Consider the following 16,234-nt stretch of genomic DNA (forward strand, 5'->3'; position numbering starts at 1 on the left):
TATTCAATTTGCAAGTATTTAACTGAGAATTTTTGCATCTGTGTTCATAAGGGAAACTAGTCCTTAATTCTTTTTTCTTTGTTGGGTCTTTGTGTGGTTTGGGTATCAGTGTAACTCTAGCCTAGTAAAAACAGTTGGGCAGTGTTCCTTGTGTTTCTATTTTGTGAAATAATTTGAGGAGTATTGCTGTTAATTCTTCTGGTAGAATTCTGTGCTAAAGCCATCTGGCTCTGGGCTCTTTTTGGTTGGGAAACATAATTGCTACTTCTATTTCTGTAGAGATTATAGGTCTGTTTAATTTGCTTATCTGATCTTGATTTAACTTTGGTATGTGGTATATGTCAAGAAAATTATCCATTTCTGCGAGACTTTACGATTTGGTGGAGTACAGGGTTTGTTTTTTGTTTTGTTTTGTTTTTTTTTGTTTTTTGTTTTTGTTTTTTTTTTTGTTTTGTTTTTTGGTTTTTTCGAGACAGAGTTTCTCTGTGTAGCTTTGCGCCTTTCCTGGAACTTCCTTTGGAGACTAGGCTGGCCTCGAACTCACAAAGATCCGCCTGCCTCTGCCTCCCGAGTGCTGCGATTAAAGGCGCCACCACCGCCCAGCAAGTACAGGTTTTTAAAGTATGTCTTTATGATTCTCTGGATTTCCTTGGTGTTTGTTGTTATGTCCTCTGTTCATCTCTAATTTTGTTGATTTGGATATTCTCCCTCAGTCTTTTAGTTAATTTGGCTAAGAGTTTGTCAATCTTAATGATTTTCTCAAAGAACCAATTCTTTGTTTCATGGATTCTTTGTATTGTTTTGTTATTGTTGTTTCTATTTTATTGATTTCATTTTGATTATTTCTTGTCCTCTACTCTTTTGGGACATTATTTCATCCTATTGTTCTAGAGCTTTCAGATGTCCCATTAAGTTACTAGTATGAGATCTCTCCAATATTTTTTATGAAGGCACTTAGTGCTGTGAACTTGTCTCTTAGCACCACTTTCATTGTATCCCATAAGTTTGAGTATGTCGTGTATTCATTTCCATTCAATTCTAAAAACGTTTTATTTCTTCGTTTTTTCTTGACCCGTTTTTCACTCAGTGGTGTGTTGCTCAGTTTCCATGAGTTTGTAAGCTCCCTGCTCCCTTGGCCCAGCTTGAGTCTGTAGTGATCAGAAGGAATGTAGAGGGGTGTTTCAGTGTTCTTGTGTCTGTTGAGACTTGCTTTGTGTCCAAGTATGTGGTCAGTGTTGGAAAGTGCCATGAGCTTCTGAGAAGAAGGTGTATCCTTTTCTGTTTGGGTGAAATGTTCTGTAAATGTGTTCGGTCCATTTGGTTTAGGATTTCAGTTAACTCTAGCATTTCTCTGTTTAGTTTTGTCTGGATGACCTGCCTAATGGTAAGAGGCAGGCATTGAAATCATGCACTATCAGCATGGGAGGGTCACTATGCGATTTGAGCCGTAGTAGTGTTTCTTTTGTGAACTTGGGTGCTCTTGTGTTTGCTGCACAGATGTTAAGAATTGCGGTAGCCTCTTGGTGAGTTTTCCCTTTGAACATGTAGTGTCCTTCCCTCTCTCTTCTGATTAGTTTTGAAGTCTGTTTTGTCGGATGTTAAAATGGCTGCACCAGCTTGTTTCTTGTTGCTTGAAATATCTTTTTCTGTCTGTTAAGCTTTAAAACCAGGACAACAGCTGAGGTGCCTATTTAACATATCAAAGCGGACCTGGCTGCCAGGTCCAGCATCCCTCAATCCCCACCTGTTACAGGGTATGGCTGGCATACCCTGCTCTCTACCCTGAACTCTCCGCCCAGGGGCTGGGCTGCCCTTCCCCCAGAGGCTCTTTCCTATATAATCCAGACATTTTGGTTACCTGCCCCTTTCGACCTTTGGCCTCCTGGCTGCTACACCTGGTCCCTCCTCTCCCCTCTTCCTCCCCCACCCCACTGCCACATGGCCCAGCTCAGTCTGGTCATGTCCACTCTGGACTCTCACAGATGTCCCTGCCTCTGGCAGTGCTCTCCCTTTTATCTACAATAAACTTTCTCCTCCACCACACCTTGGAGCAGCCATGGCCTTTCCTTTCCATTTCTCTCTTTATATTCAGCGGGTGAAAGGACACATGTCGGCTTAGGACCCCCAAGACCAAGTTCTCAGCACAAAGGAGATTTATTTGCCTCAGAAGGTCAGAGGGCAGGGGTAAGGGACAAAGACAGGAGATAGAGGATGAGGGGAAGGGGGATGTGTCCTGAGGGGCTGGGGAGCAATAATAAAGGACTGCCTGGATAGAGAGGAGACAGGAAAATGGCGGTTTATAAAGGTAAAGGGGAGACCCTGTGTTAGGATGAGGTGTTTAGTTTTAATTGGACATGTTCATTAGGTGAGCCAAAGGGGGCTTTTGATGCTGGACTTCAACACTTTGGTAGCTGGACTTTGGTGGTCAGCCTCAGGAGGAGGAAGTGGCCAAATAAGGGAATAGACCTTGGTGGCTAGCTTTAGGAATGTGATCTAACAGTTTTTAGCAAGGCAGAGGGAATGGGGAGAAGGGCAAGGCCTGCCAGAGCCATGTGTGCCAGGCCCAGGCTGGCCAGAGTCTCTTCAACTGGGCATGGCTATACTCCCAGAACTTGGGAGGCTGAGGGGCTGAGGCAGGAGAATCTTGAGTGCAAGGCTAACCTGAGCGATACAGTGAGTTCTGGCCGACATAGAAAGGTCCTGCATCAAATATACCAGACGTCAGTAACAGCATGGGCTCTACATCATTTCCTTCTGAGCTGCTGGTGTTATCCATCTGAGTTCTTGATTTGTTTTGACATTCTGCCCTCAATCATTGCTGCCTCATTGTTGATTGATAAAATTATTTTCCAAGGGGCATTTCTAATTCTGACTCGAAAGGGTAAATAAGAAATCTGAGGTCTAATCTGTAGGAGGATGAAAAGCAAGCTACAGGGGCAAGGGAGAGAATGCTTGTGGCTGGGGGGAATCTGGGACAGAAGGGCTGAAGTGGAAGATGGACGTCTACGAACCAGGCTGTCACTGGTCCAGAGAGGTTTGAATACCAGGAGGAGGCTGAGAAAGTTCATGGGGAAACTGATTCTTGATAGTTGAGACCAATACAACTATGTATATAGATGAACATCAGGGCCACAGGAAATAGGATCTCTACGAAGCTGTGATGGTAACTGTTAGCAAACAAAGAATTAAAAAGGCAAGGGAGGAGAAAAATAGGACTTAGGAACCTTGGTAGGGCATACAACTTTTAAAACAGGTGTATTGAAATTTTAAGTTGAAAAGTAGAGGACTGGAGAAATGACTCAGTAGGTAAAGAGCTTGCCATACAAGTGTGAGGACCTGAGTTCGAATCCCCAGGACCCTCATAAGGTTGAGCATAGTAGTGTACATCTATGACCCCAGCTCTCGTACAGTGAGTTGGGAGGGTGAGACAGGAGACTCCCTAGTAGCTTGTAGGCCAGCTAGCCTGATGTTCACAGCAGTGAACAAGAGACCGTATCTCGGACAAAGTGGAAAGCAAGGACCGATCCATTGTCTGAGGTTGTCCTCTGACCCCCACACACGTTGGGACACACAGACATCTGCTTTCCTACACATACCATACACATACAGAGATTAAAAAAGGAAAAAAGTTATATTTTAGGATTTCTCTCATTTGCTAGAATTTGTGTAGTAATGAATTGTAAAGGATCTAAAATTCATTGTCTTTGACTTAAAAAAAGTTAGAAAATATTTTATTTTTATCAATAAAAATATTGTCCTGATGAGAGAATGAGACATGTTTGTTTATTATTCTAGGAATCTACAAATGGATGAAATAATCACTTAAGTTATGACTGTAGGTGAAATATTGTGGTACATGTAGAATAACTCTACTATTCAAGAGTGTATAATGAAAAGTAACTTAAGATGATTATGTAACTTCAATTTTTCCTTAATCTTAGTTTTCTAATAGAATTATATGTTAAAATACTTAATAATCTATTTACGTTAATTCAGAAAATCAGAGGTGACTTCACTTGTCCTTTGTTGATTACTGCCAAATGTTTGGTGCTTATGAAAGAAATTTATGGAAATAAAATTAATTTATTGTATTATTGACATAACAGCAACATTTCATTACTGGGTCACAGTGAATCTAACTGGTCCTCCTGTTTTACAGCTCGGCTCATCCTCTTCTGTGCCTTTTACATCCATTTTCTCTCAGCTTTTTATGACGGTTGTGGTGCCTCTCATTATTGGACAGGTAAGACCCGTCTTGCCCCTCTCTTCCAGACAGATTATCCTGTGACTTCTTAGGTAAAGTCAGGGCAGGTGAGGGAGTGAACGAAGAAAGACTAAAAGTGCGTGGATTCGGCATTTCCATCCTTTAACTTTTTAATTAACATTAAACCACTTCGCAGTTGGCTTGCCACATAAGAATCTGTGAGCAGACTCGAGCTGGATCCGAGAACCTTCTTTCTTCAGCAACAGGAACTCTTCTACAGTGCTTCCTCTGACATTGTTCGATAACTTACTTGTGAGCATACATACGTAAAACGAAGGTCTTTGGTTGTTCATTTGTGGTTTAAATCAAGGGAAGCTACAGTCGTGAAGACTAGAGTTTATTGTACGAATGAATGTAGTAGGTCTTAGAGAAATGGTACCTGAGGATACCGCCCCCCCCCCTTTTTTCCTGGATGACCTTGGTCAAGTAATTTAATCTTCTTCTCATTCTCAATTTATTAAATATTATAGTTACAGTACCTCTCAAAGTATTGTTGTAAGGGTTAAATGAAATACTGATGGGTGTAAAGTTCTTGGGGTATCATCTGACACAAGTGGACGTACAGCTTGGGTCGTTGTCACCGTCATCATCAGGAAGCAGCCCTTTCAAACTTTGTCCATAATCTGGTATCCATGGAGATGGTACTGAGTACTGTTTTCAGTGGGGTTCTGAGACAGGTTCTGTGCAGGAAGTGTACAGGGGTGAGGGAGACATGGTGGAGAGAGTGCCTTCCCAGCAAAGGCTCCCCCTGCTCGCATACAGAGCTCTGGGGCTGGTCCAGCCCCTCAGAGCAAAGAGCACACAGTCTCCACACTTTCTCAGTCACTTCAGGCTAGCCTCGCTCACACTCCTAAGGAAGGCAAACAATCAGAACAGGTAGTTCTGTACAGAGCACCATAGCATCCACTACACACACATTTTAAAATTAAGTTTATACTTAGAAAATAGGCCAAATTTAGCTTAATTGGGGTGATTTAAAAACAATCAAAGATTACCATTTAATTAACTACAAGCTAACAGTTGAAAAATACACCCCCATGCCAGTCACTTAATGAGGATTCTGAGCAAACAATATATCCCCTGCTGCCTCTGTAGCCTTTGCCCCACTTTCTACCCCTGGCTCACCAGGACCTTTGATTTGTTTACTCCTTCTGATGGAATGCCCACCCCCCCCCCCCCGCCCCAGTTTATTACTCATTTGACTGTTTTAATCCACCTCTCCTTTGAACTATGTGATTTCCCTCCGTTTCATCACTATGGCACCTTGTTTGATTCCTGTCTCAGCCCACTCATGGTGTCGAGAAGCCATGTTTATTTTGTTTTCTGTTACATTCCCAGGCTACAGGCATTCAGTAAATGTATGCAGAATGAATGACTGATAAGAAAACCAGATTCTGTTTCCATGCAGTGTACACTTTGTCTTGTTGAGGCGAAAGCACACCTGCCTGTCCCATGTCTCTACTGTGGACAGTATCATGTTCCCCATAATAACTTGCAACACGTAATTCTTCTCTTAGTGGATATTAGAAATATCTATGAAACGATAAATATTTGGCTTATCCCATATGGACGAAAACTTGTGTGCCCACATAATTCAGTTTTTAAATGTATAGAGTGCTGTCTATCATTTATGTAAAAAATCAGAGAGAATATGGGTTGTTACATTGTTCATCCTATGTGTGCCCTGTAGTAAAACATTCAGTAAATTATAAAGTAGTGAAGACAGTCAAAAAGTAGTGAGAGTAGTGTTTTTAATAATTTTTTTCACACAGTATATTCTGATCAGTCTCCCCTCCCTCATCCCTTCTCAGATCCTCCCCAACACCCACCCTTCAACTCCACACCCAACAGACCAATAAAAACAAACCAACCAGGATCAAACACACACACACACACACACACACACACACACACACACACACACACACACACACCATAAAGACACAAAATAGGAAACCACAGTAGATAGGCAAAAGTAAGGTTAAAACAATGCCTAGACAAAGCATTATGAGACAAAACATCTCCAAAAATACTATTTTTGTAAGCTCAGTGATGCTCCATTGGGGAAAACTAATTTTTCCTTTGCAAGGGGTTGTCAGCTGGAAATAACTTGTGGGTTAGGGTGAGGGTTTGTGTCCACTTCCCATCTCAGCACTGGGACCCCATCCGGCTTTGGCGTGTACAGACCTCATACAGGTAGCTTTCTGTTACTTCCTCTTAGGTGCCTTGGCAGCTTTATGTGATAAGGGAACCTGCACACTTGCGTCTTCCTGGCCCTCTTGGATTCCAATCTTTGGAGTGGTCAGTCACCAGCACTGCACTGGTGGGTCAGCCTTGCCTGCTCCTGCTCCTCATGTCCTAGCCCTACATCCAGGAAGGCACTAAATGCCACCCTTTCTCTCCCGAGGTCTTTCTCAACTTGGCATCTGCAAACACCATCCAGTGTGGGAAAGGGCAGCATACCTTAGTCATCTTTGTCTAAGTCGTCACCCCTCCTGAACCTGTTCTCTGTCCTGAATGTCTTCCAGTTCCCACCCAGGTCTCCCTGCCCAGGTAGCCAGAGCAGTGAGCACTCATGGTGCTCCCTGTTGTCACCTCCTTGGCCCACACAGTGAGCACTCATGGTGCTCCCTGTTGTCACTCCCTTGGCCCACACAGTGAGCACTTATGGTGCTCCCTGTTGTCACCTCCTTGGCCCACACAGTGAGCACTCATGGTGCTCCCTGTTGTCACTCCCTTGGCCCACACAGTGAGTACTCATGTGTTCCCTATTGTCACTCCCTTGGCCCACACAGTGAGCACTCATGTGCTCCCTGTTGTCACCTCCTTGGCCCACACAGTGAGCACTTATGGTGCTCCCTGTTGTCACTCCCTTGGCCCACACAGTGAGCACTCATGGTGCTCCCTGTTGTCACTCCCTTGGCCCACACAGTGAGCACTCATGGTGCTCCCTGTTGTCACTCCCTTGGCCCACACAGTGAGCACTCATGGTGCTCCCTGTTGTCACTCCCTTGGCCCACACAGTGAGCACTCATGGTGCTCACTGTTGTCACCTCCTTGGCCCACACAGTGAGCACTCATGGTGCTCCCTGTTGTCACCTCCTTGGCCCACACAGTGAGCACTCATGGTGCTCCCTGTTGTCACCTCCTTGGCCCACACAGTGAGCACTCATGGTGCTCCCTGTTGTCACTTCCTTGGCCCACACAGTGAGCATTTATGGTACTTCCTGTTGTCACCTCCTTGGCCCACACAGTTTGGCTCTCCCTGCTTCTGCCTTGCACTTTTCCACCACGCCCTTTCTTACAGCTCCTGTCCTGCCATACTGTGCACCCCGTGTTCTCTCCTGTAGCCCCAGAGCAGACCCCCTCCCCGCTGTGCAGTGGCCTGCTCTCACTCCCCTGGCCTACACTCAGCTCCAGCTCACCATGGTGGACACAGCATGCAGTTACCAGGAGGTGATCGTGTGCTGTGAACCAGAAGCAGAGAGTTCTTCTGCAGGTCTCGGCTCCTGCCTTACGTCTGTGTTTGCTGAGTGTGTCAGTCAGCCTGAGTGGTGAGTCCACAGGCTCCCAGGTGTATTCAAGAGCATGCTCAGTAATAAGGTTTAAGCTATACAAAAAGATCGACAGAGAAAACCTTGAACGTACCCACGGGGGCCCAGCACTCGTTTTCCTAGATTGCCATTTGTTCAGGGTTATATTTTTATGTCTGTATATAGTAACTACTAGATAACAATGACTTCTTCTTTCCCACAAATCATCTGCCAAACATGTTTCTCTGACGACAGCTGAGCTAGACACCAATCTCTGAGTACAGCAGAATATCATTAGGAATCATTTCATTGACTTTTTTTTTTTTTTTTTGCCAGTCATGTTTTGTTCTCTCCTATGTCTCTGGGGTATGCCTCCTGGCCCTCAGCAGTGACCACCCACTCAGGGTATGCAGCTCCAGCTGAACCAGTCATTAGTTGGTCTTAGTAATAAAATGTCAGAATTCTACTTTTGATTCTGTTCCTGGGGGTGAATTTGGTTCTCTGTCTTTCCTCCAAGCAGGCTCCCGTCAGGCTGAGATCGCCAGCCTGGCTTGAATGTTCGAGATGCTTGCTTTGGTCTTCTAGCACTTTCTGCTGTGCAAGGACTCTGGGGCTTTCGGTAGAAACAAGGACCAGGGGTTTGTACCGTGACAGTGTGGGATGGGATTGGTCTTTCCCAGTTTGTTAGGAGATGTGTGTTTCTGCCAGTTCTTGATGAAGGAACATTTGTGCCATTGTGGTGTTTTCCTTCCTTCCTGACAAGCTGCTGTCCAAGTGCACGCGGCAGATGCTTCTTTTATGCGTTGTATTTAAGGATGATTTATGAATAAACATTTATGAAACTGAATTTCTGTCACCTTTCATTATTTTCTATCACCCTGGTTAGTTTGCAAAGCAGCACACTACAGCCCACCTTTTCTCTGTATGAATTAACAGTTTAAGGCATATCTGTATGTTAGCATGTGTTCTCTGGTCTTTCCACTCATGAGTTGCTTCACAGTTTCCACTTGGCCGTCCTGTTAAATGGGCTTTAGCTTAAGCTGCAGTTAGTTTTACGAATTCTCTATAGTTGGCACATCTAATGCTGAATTGGGTCTGAAATGTTTTCAGTCTCTCTTTTGCTTCATACCGCTGCATCGTGCTGGTGCATTGTCCTGTGGGATGGGATATGCTGTCAGCGGAGATAAGACACTGCACCAACCCAGAACCAGAAGGGAGACTGACGGTCACTTGCCATACACAGGCTGTCCACTCAGACATATTCCATTCACTCTATTACTCACTCATTGCTACAACTATTGTCACAGCCCTTTCACAGATGAACAACCAGGAAGTTAAGGAATTTATCCAAGATGTCAAAGGAAGGAGTGGAGCCAGGATTCAAGGGTATACATAACCTGGCTTGAGTCTGTATACCTGAGATGGGGTTCTCTCAGCAAACAGAGCATATTCCTACTCACCAGGTGACTAGCTTTTTATAGTCTACTCAGGCTGTCTGGGCACTCTATGTCTCTGTCGTCAACTGTTTCCCTAGCAAGACATCGGTAGCATTGTCTAGAGAGTAGAATGAAGGAATTTTCCGAAATTGATGCTTGTTACCACTTTTAAATGGATTATCACCAACGGATGTTGATTATTCCAGTTTATTATTTATTTATACTTTTTTCAAAGTATGCTAATATTATTTTAAACCTAGTCAACATTTAATAAAACATTTTAAGAGAAGCATGTTATAAACATGGGCTTTAATACCACCTGTCTTACAATATCCATTCAACAAGATATCAATAAAGAGACAAGCCTCTTTATGGAAATATATGAATTCATTGCAATAGAAGGGGAACATTAAAGAACCTGAAACCACCATGAAGAGAAATACATTTTAAAACTCAGGCTTAACATGAAGAATTATCTATCATGTATCCTCACTCCAAACTCAATTTATAAATGTAGAGACAGAGTAGAAAGAAAAAGCAGGGAAGTACATTGACCAAAAAGATGAAGAAAACCAAAATGATGAATATTGCCCTCCAAGTTATCTTGGTATATCAACATTTTTCACCTAAGATGTGTCACTTTTACTGGGTTCCAATTTGAAGTCATATTACAACTGATATGAAACAGCTTATTGGAAATGCAGTCAAGTTTAATTTTCCCATAGTCGTGCCTGCTACTTAATTTAAAATAACGGAAATCAAAGTATTAAAGATGAGACAATAAAATGAAAGCCTTCCTGTGGGAGATTCACACACACACCTTCCCTACTGGGAAAAGCAAATAAGCTAATGAGGATTCGTCGCTAAATTTTTAATGCCTGAGTTTCTCTGAGCACTGAGAACAAATGAGTTCCGTATAAGTTCTAAACAGATGTACCTGGCCACCTCACCTGGGTGCCTCTTCCCACCATCTTGAGTGTCTTTGTTCCTGAGAACTCTCTCGTGGGACAGACTCAGGGTGCAGTGATCTCTCAGCCAAGCTTTGGTTCTGGTAGGGTCTCTTAAACTGTCGATAAGACAACAGTCTGGAGAACTTTTAGACAATACAGCTTCTTAAGGAACAGAGTATGACTGTGACAAAGGTAGCTGCTGACTGAGGGATGGGGCTTTCTGGAGCTATGGCCAGGCCGTATCTGTGAGGTGCGTGCATGGCAGCTCTCCACTCAGACAACATAAAGCAGAAGTAGCGGCTCTGGGAACTGAGTTCTAAGCAAGATGGAAAGGCTCTGGAGCTGGAAAGAAAACACTTGACTGGGGAAACGTGGCCAGATACTAGTGACACTAGAAACGCTGACTGGCAATCTGTCCCCTCAGGGTTGTCCCTGCCCTGGGGGTTCATTCAGCTCCCAGCTGTAGTTGATTCATCAAGATTAAGTATCCAGCGTTGACCCAGCGATGTGTTTGGGCTAGGAGGATTCTGACTCAGAAGCCCTTATTTCTTGCCATATTGAAAGCAGCCTATGCTACCACAAGACCAAGTGCCTTGTAATGAAGTTTTGAAGAGACTATTAGGTTAACTAAATCAAATTACTCCTCATAATGTTGATTGATGATTAGAGATATGCCTTGGCTTTAAGGTGGCCTTGGTTTCCAAGCTCTACCCCCATTCATTTTTATTTGTTTATTTTGTCAGGTCGGGGGGATGTGGCAGTGAGCGAGGTGGGCACGTTTACTTTGGGAGTTGGGATCATACATTCTAGTCTGTTGTCGAGAGGGGACTTGTATGATTTTAACTGTTCTGTATTAGAGTAATTGTTGTCACAGGTGGCAATTCTTTCCCTTTATTTTTAAAGCAGCTGGACGATTTAAAATTTGAAGACTGCATTTGACATAAAGTATGAAATGACCTAAATGAAGTCCCTCGGTAGCCTTCTTGGTGTCGTGTTTGTGCGAGAGCCCGCTCACCACCCATGGTACCTCTCACACACTGCTCTGCAGAATTCATGTCCTGTACGCTAGTCGATAATGCTGGGCAACAGACCTGTTCTTATGTCTACACAGTACATTTTCAACACTGAGAAAAGAAATGAACTCCAATAGCTAAAATAAAAAAGTTTGAGAGCTCTCCTTCCCCGTTAGTATTTCAGTGAGTCAATTATTACTTTAATATAAGATCTGCTTTAAAAACAAATCCTAAACATTGCTGCTCAGTCTATAGTGCTCTTTCTTACCCTTCGTGCCCACAACACACAGGCTCGAAGGTTGTGTTCCTGCGCCTGTTACCAGGTGATCAGCTTTCTGCTGAGACTCTTACCTGATACAGTCAGTTCACTAGTTCCTTGAGCTGGGAAAAGCAGATTCAGGAGTCATTCACCAAAATGTCCAGTCGAGAGAGTGCAGGAGCCACCCTGTGTTAGCTCTGTGGGGACAACCTCTGGTGGAAGCCTGAAGCCGTGGATAGAACTGAACCCAATATAGACTTTACTCTGTACGTACAAATACATACACACATACATAGGATGAAGTTCAATTTACAAGTTAAGGGCAGTAAAAGATTAACTACAACCATAATAAAATATAACTATAATAAACTTTACTCACGGTTTGTGAATTTCTTACCTCTTGAATTTTGACTTGCGACCTTCGGGGTGAGCTTGCCCACAGGTGTTTAAAACTGCAGGAAGTACAGCCGTGGCTAGGAGAGATGACTGTAGCCTGTTTTGTTTCTAATAGCCATAAGGCTGTGCTCCATTGCAAGTTTAGCCTTTCTGATGACAGGGTGTTGCCCTCCACCTTTCGGTGGTTCCATGACCTCGTTACTGCTAATGGATCCCTGATAACTCAGCCTATTGTGAAAGTTCCCATTCATTTATTCAGGACAGTGAATAAATCAAAACTTAAAATTTCTCCACTCTCATCCTTACGATGGACTTATACCACTCCCTTCAGAAGTGAGAGGAGACTTGAAGCTGAGTGGCCGACTTTCATGGCCAAGCAAACAGTGTCACTGATATTCAGGCTGTCCTGATTTTAAGATCTGAGTTGGTCTTAAAATAAGAAGATGCTGCATTATAACTTTTGTTTCACCAGTCCTTTTGTAGAAAAGTTGGGACAGGTTTATTCATTTTTAAGTATTAATTTTAGAATTCTAAAAGCATACAAATGGCATTTGTCTTTGGATTCACAAAAAAACTCTAGATATTCAGATGTGAATTATTTAAACTCCCACAACACATGCACTTTTGCTTTTCAAGCATGAGTTATAATTTAATTAAAAACTTCTGGTGCATTGCTAGTGCTTTAAATATTAATATGTTCCATGGATCACTTTCGATTATCTACTGTCTTGAAATTCTTGAAGATGTCAGATTTTTAAGATTCCCAAAGTCGCACTTGGAATTGTCTGTTGAGGCAAAGGGGACTGTGATAATTACACACATCCATTAAGATTAGCAGAGGAGATAAACTTGGGGGAGGCTTAATGGGCCTGTCTCAGTGACAGCTAGCAAAGAGCATTTGGCGTGATTAAGGATGGATTTGAATGCGGTTGAAAATCCACTCTCATTATGGACACCCAGTGGAAGTCGCACCACAAATACCGAATTCCCCAGAAGAAGAGTGGCAAGGCAGGGAAGCTGTGAAGTCCGTTGTGGCCAACATCCAGATTATTCTCTTCCCGTTCTGTCTTTGCACTGTCAGAACCACTTTGTGATGCCCAGTTCCACTCCCTGCATCTCAGAGAAGAGGCGACCTGTTGATCTCTGTGTTTCAGATCGTCCGCAGATACATCAAGGACTGGCTGGAAAGAAAGAAGCCCCCTTTCGGCGTGGTCAGCAGCAGCGTGCTCCTTATGATCATCTACACCACCTTCTGCGACACGTTCTCCAACCCACATATCGACCTGGATAAATTCAGCCTGGTCCTCATACTGTTCATAAGTAAGTGGGGAGGTGGGATTCCTGCTGTCCCTGGTCTCCTCTGCAGTGTTGTGAAGCAGTCCGTGCTCTTGGCTGTATTGTATTTCCTCACTGACTTGATCCTCTATATGTGGGATTTAGAAAGACATCAGCCCTACATTTGTGATCTTAAGCTGCTCTGCCTTTGTGTTCCATGCACCACTTTCTGATCTACAGTAATTCATGTTAGATAAGAGAAGCCGTAATGTGTGTCAGAGTCAACTCAGTATGTGTCACAATTCAATAAGTCACCAACTTAACTTAAACTCAGTCTGATCTCTTACCGGGATTTCAGAAAGATTTATGACATATGACATATTGTACATTGATAATAATTCAGCTGCATTGGATAATACGTAAAAGTTCCCATCCCAGTTTCTAATGAAGTTTATATAAAGAAATGGCTCTTTACTTTTAAGGAGCAGCATAACTCTAAATGTCAATAAGTACTAAAGCTTAAAAAGCAACTTTGTATTCTAGTGGTCTTATAATTCCAAGCATGATTTTTATTAATATTATAATAGCAAATAATCTTTTTAACATTGAGGTGAGTTGTTTTAAGATGTGCATTATGTACACATTTGTGCTGTTCAGCTCCCAGTATAAGCCAGTTCTTTTCAGTTGAACAATGCAATCATCAAATCTAAGTCAAGGGGGGGTTCTCGATCTTCCCGAGTGCTGCTGTCCCGGGCTGTGTCTGAGAACAGCTTACGTCCACACATTTCTGCATGTCAGGTCAGTTGTGTTTGCGCTTTAGTTGTTTCTGATTGCAGCAAGTTCTAGGCTGAGCCCAGCAGGCTGCAGGAGACTTGGATGGTGCCGATGCCCACTCAGCCCACCGTCTTCCTTTGTCTCTTCCTCAGTAGTCTCCATTCAGCTGAGTTTCATGCTCTTGACCTTCATCTTTTCCACACGGTAAGTGGTTTGGTACGTCCTCTCAGCCTGTTATTGGGCTCCTGTGTTGCTCTGTTGTCCTGTGTGTCCTCCTGTCTTGCTGACCGTTTTCTCAATAGCTCGCTGGAAGCTTCCTGCTGACACTTTTCAGTTGAGACTCTCTGGCTAGGCTTTCTCCTGTGTCTCAGCACTGTTGTTTACCTTACCATGTGGATCTTGTCCCTGACTGTCTCAGCAAGACTTAAGGACTCCTGATATTTAAAATGGAATTAATCTGTTTTCTGAAACTTCCTTTTCCTCTCTTATGTTTTAATAGAAGCCTGGTTTAGTTAGGGTTTCTTCTATTGCTGTGAAGAGACACCATGACCACAGTAACTCTTATAAAGGAAAACATTTAATTGGGGTGGCGACTTACAGTTTCAGAAGTTAGTCCATTATCATCATGGCAGGACATGGTGCTGGAGAAGGAGCTGAGAGTCCCGCATCTTGATCCACAGGCAACAGAAGGAGTCTGCCACACTGGGCATGGCTTGAGCACATATGAGACCTCAAAGCCCACTCCCACAGTATCATACTTCCTCCAACAAGGCCACATCTCCTAATAGTGTCACTTCCTGTGGGCCAGGCATCCAAACACGTGAGTCCATGGGGACCACTCCCATTCAAACCACCACAATACCTTTTATTTTTAACAAATTCATATATATAAACAGTGTACCTTGACCATGTCCACCCTCTCCTCCTCCCCTCCAGCAGGCATTCCCTAACACATTCCCCTTCCTTTCATGTCCTCTTCTTTTGGGTTTGTGTAACCCACTGAATCCAGTTAGTACTGGTTTTGAGCATGTTGGGACATCTGTTGGCGTGATCTTAGGCAGGCAACCTCAGCTTCAGCAAGCTTATGAGCACAACGGCCGTCTCATGACCAAAAGGTACTTTTCACAGCTCTCTTCAGCTCTTACGTTCCTTCCACCTTCTTGGAAAAGCTTCCCCAAGCTTTGTCTGTTTGTTTGTTTGTTTGAACAGGGCCTCCCAGTGCAGCCCTGACTGACCTGGAACTCGTTATATAGATTAGGCTGGCTTCAAAGTCACAGAGGTACCACACACACCCATGTTTTATCTTTAACGGAACCTCTATCTCCAGAGTTACTCAAACATCATTATTTTGTAGATAGTCGCCTGCTTCTGTCGTATATACTCTACTCCCAAATCCATTTTCCTCATTCAGGCTCTCGGTGCCGTGATAGCCCACTTCAACTTTTCTTAATATTTCTTTTGGCTTCCAGTGACTTGGGGTCCCAGTAACCACAGTCTTGTTCCAGTGTCCCCAAAGCTTAGCCAGGACCTGCAAAATTAAGTTCATCTTGTAAGTGTGTTTTGCAGTTGTGAGAGACCATGTACTTTCATGCTGCCTAAGCTTTAGGTTAAGGTAAAACCTTTGTTGTTTCCTAGAACCACCTCATGCTTTCTCATTTCTGTCTCTTGCTGAGACTGTCCCCATGTGTAGCTTGCTTTCCATGTCCTACACCATCTTTTCTGCCGTGTGTGTGTGTGTGTGTGTGTGTGTGTGTGTGTGTGTGTGTATAACAAGATTCACAATGTAGCCCAGGCTTGCCTGATGTTCACTATAGCACATGGTGGCTTTAGACTCATGGCAATTTTCCTCTCTCAGTTTCCCAAGGGCTAGGGTTACAGACATGCCCCACCATGCCCAGCTCATCTTTCCTGGTCTTCTGGACTTACATTAAATGCCACTTCTTCTGCTGGGGAGATTCACTCAGTATGTATGACTTAAGCCCGGGGAATGAGAAAGATGTCAGAGTGTCAGGCTCACGCTGTACTCAGTGTGCACACACCCACATACACACACACACACACACACACACACACACACACACACACACACACACTCCTGCTGTACTCAGTGTGCACACACCCACATACACACACACACACACACACACACACACATGCTGTACTCAGTGTGCGCGCACGCGCGCGCGCACACACACACTCATGCTGTACTCATTGTGCACACACCCACATACACACACACACACATGCTGTACTCAGTGTGCACACACACACTGTACTCAGTGTGCACACACCCACATACACACTGTACTCAGTGTGCACATACTCACATACAGA

At 43.7% G+C, this 16,234-nt stretch overlaps 1 protein-coding gene across 3 annotated transcripts in view; it reads left to right on the forward strand.

The window, feature by feature from the left end:
• Positions 1-16,234, forward strand: part of Slc10a7 (solute carrier family 10 member 7) — a 239,102-nt gene that overhangs the window by 194,075 nt on the left and 28,793 nt on the right. Inside the window, exons 7-9 of one of the 3 annotated variants that reach the window (XM_059264285.1) lie at positions 4,160-4,243; positions 13,006-13,171; positions 14,053-14,104. In XM_059264285.1, coding sequence (XP_059120268.1) covers positions 4,160-4,243; positions 13,006-13,171; positions 14,053-14,104 — 302 coding nt within the window. Of the gene's footprint in view, positions 1-4,159; positions 4,244-6,485; positions 7,196-13,005; positions 13,172-14,052; positions 14,105-16,234 lie in introns of those variants that run through there. The other 2 variants (XM_059264287.1, XM_059264286.1) reach the window with 2 other exon arrangements.

This window comes from Peromyscus eremicus, chromosome 5, assembly GCF_949786415.1.
Source record: "Peromyscus eremicus chromosome 5, PerEre_H2_v1, whole genome shotgun sequence".
Lineage (NCBI taxonomy): Eukaryota > Metazoa > Chordata > Mammalia > Rodentia > Cricetidae > Peromyscus > Peromyscus eremicus.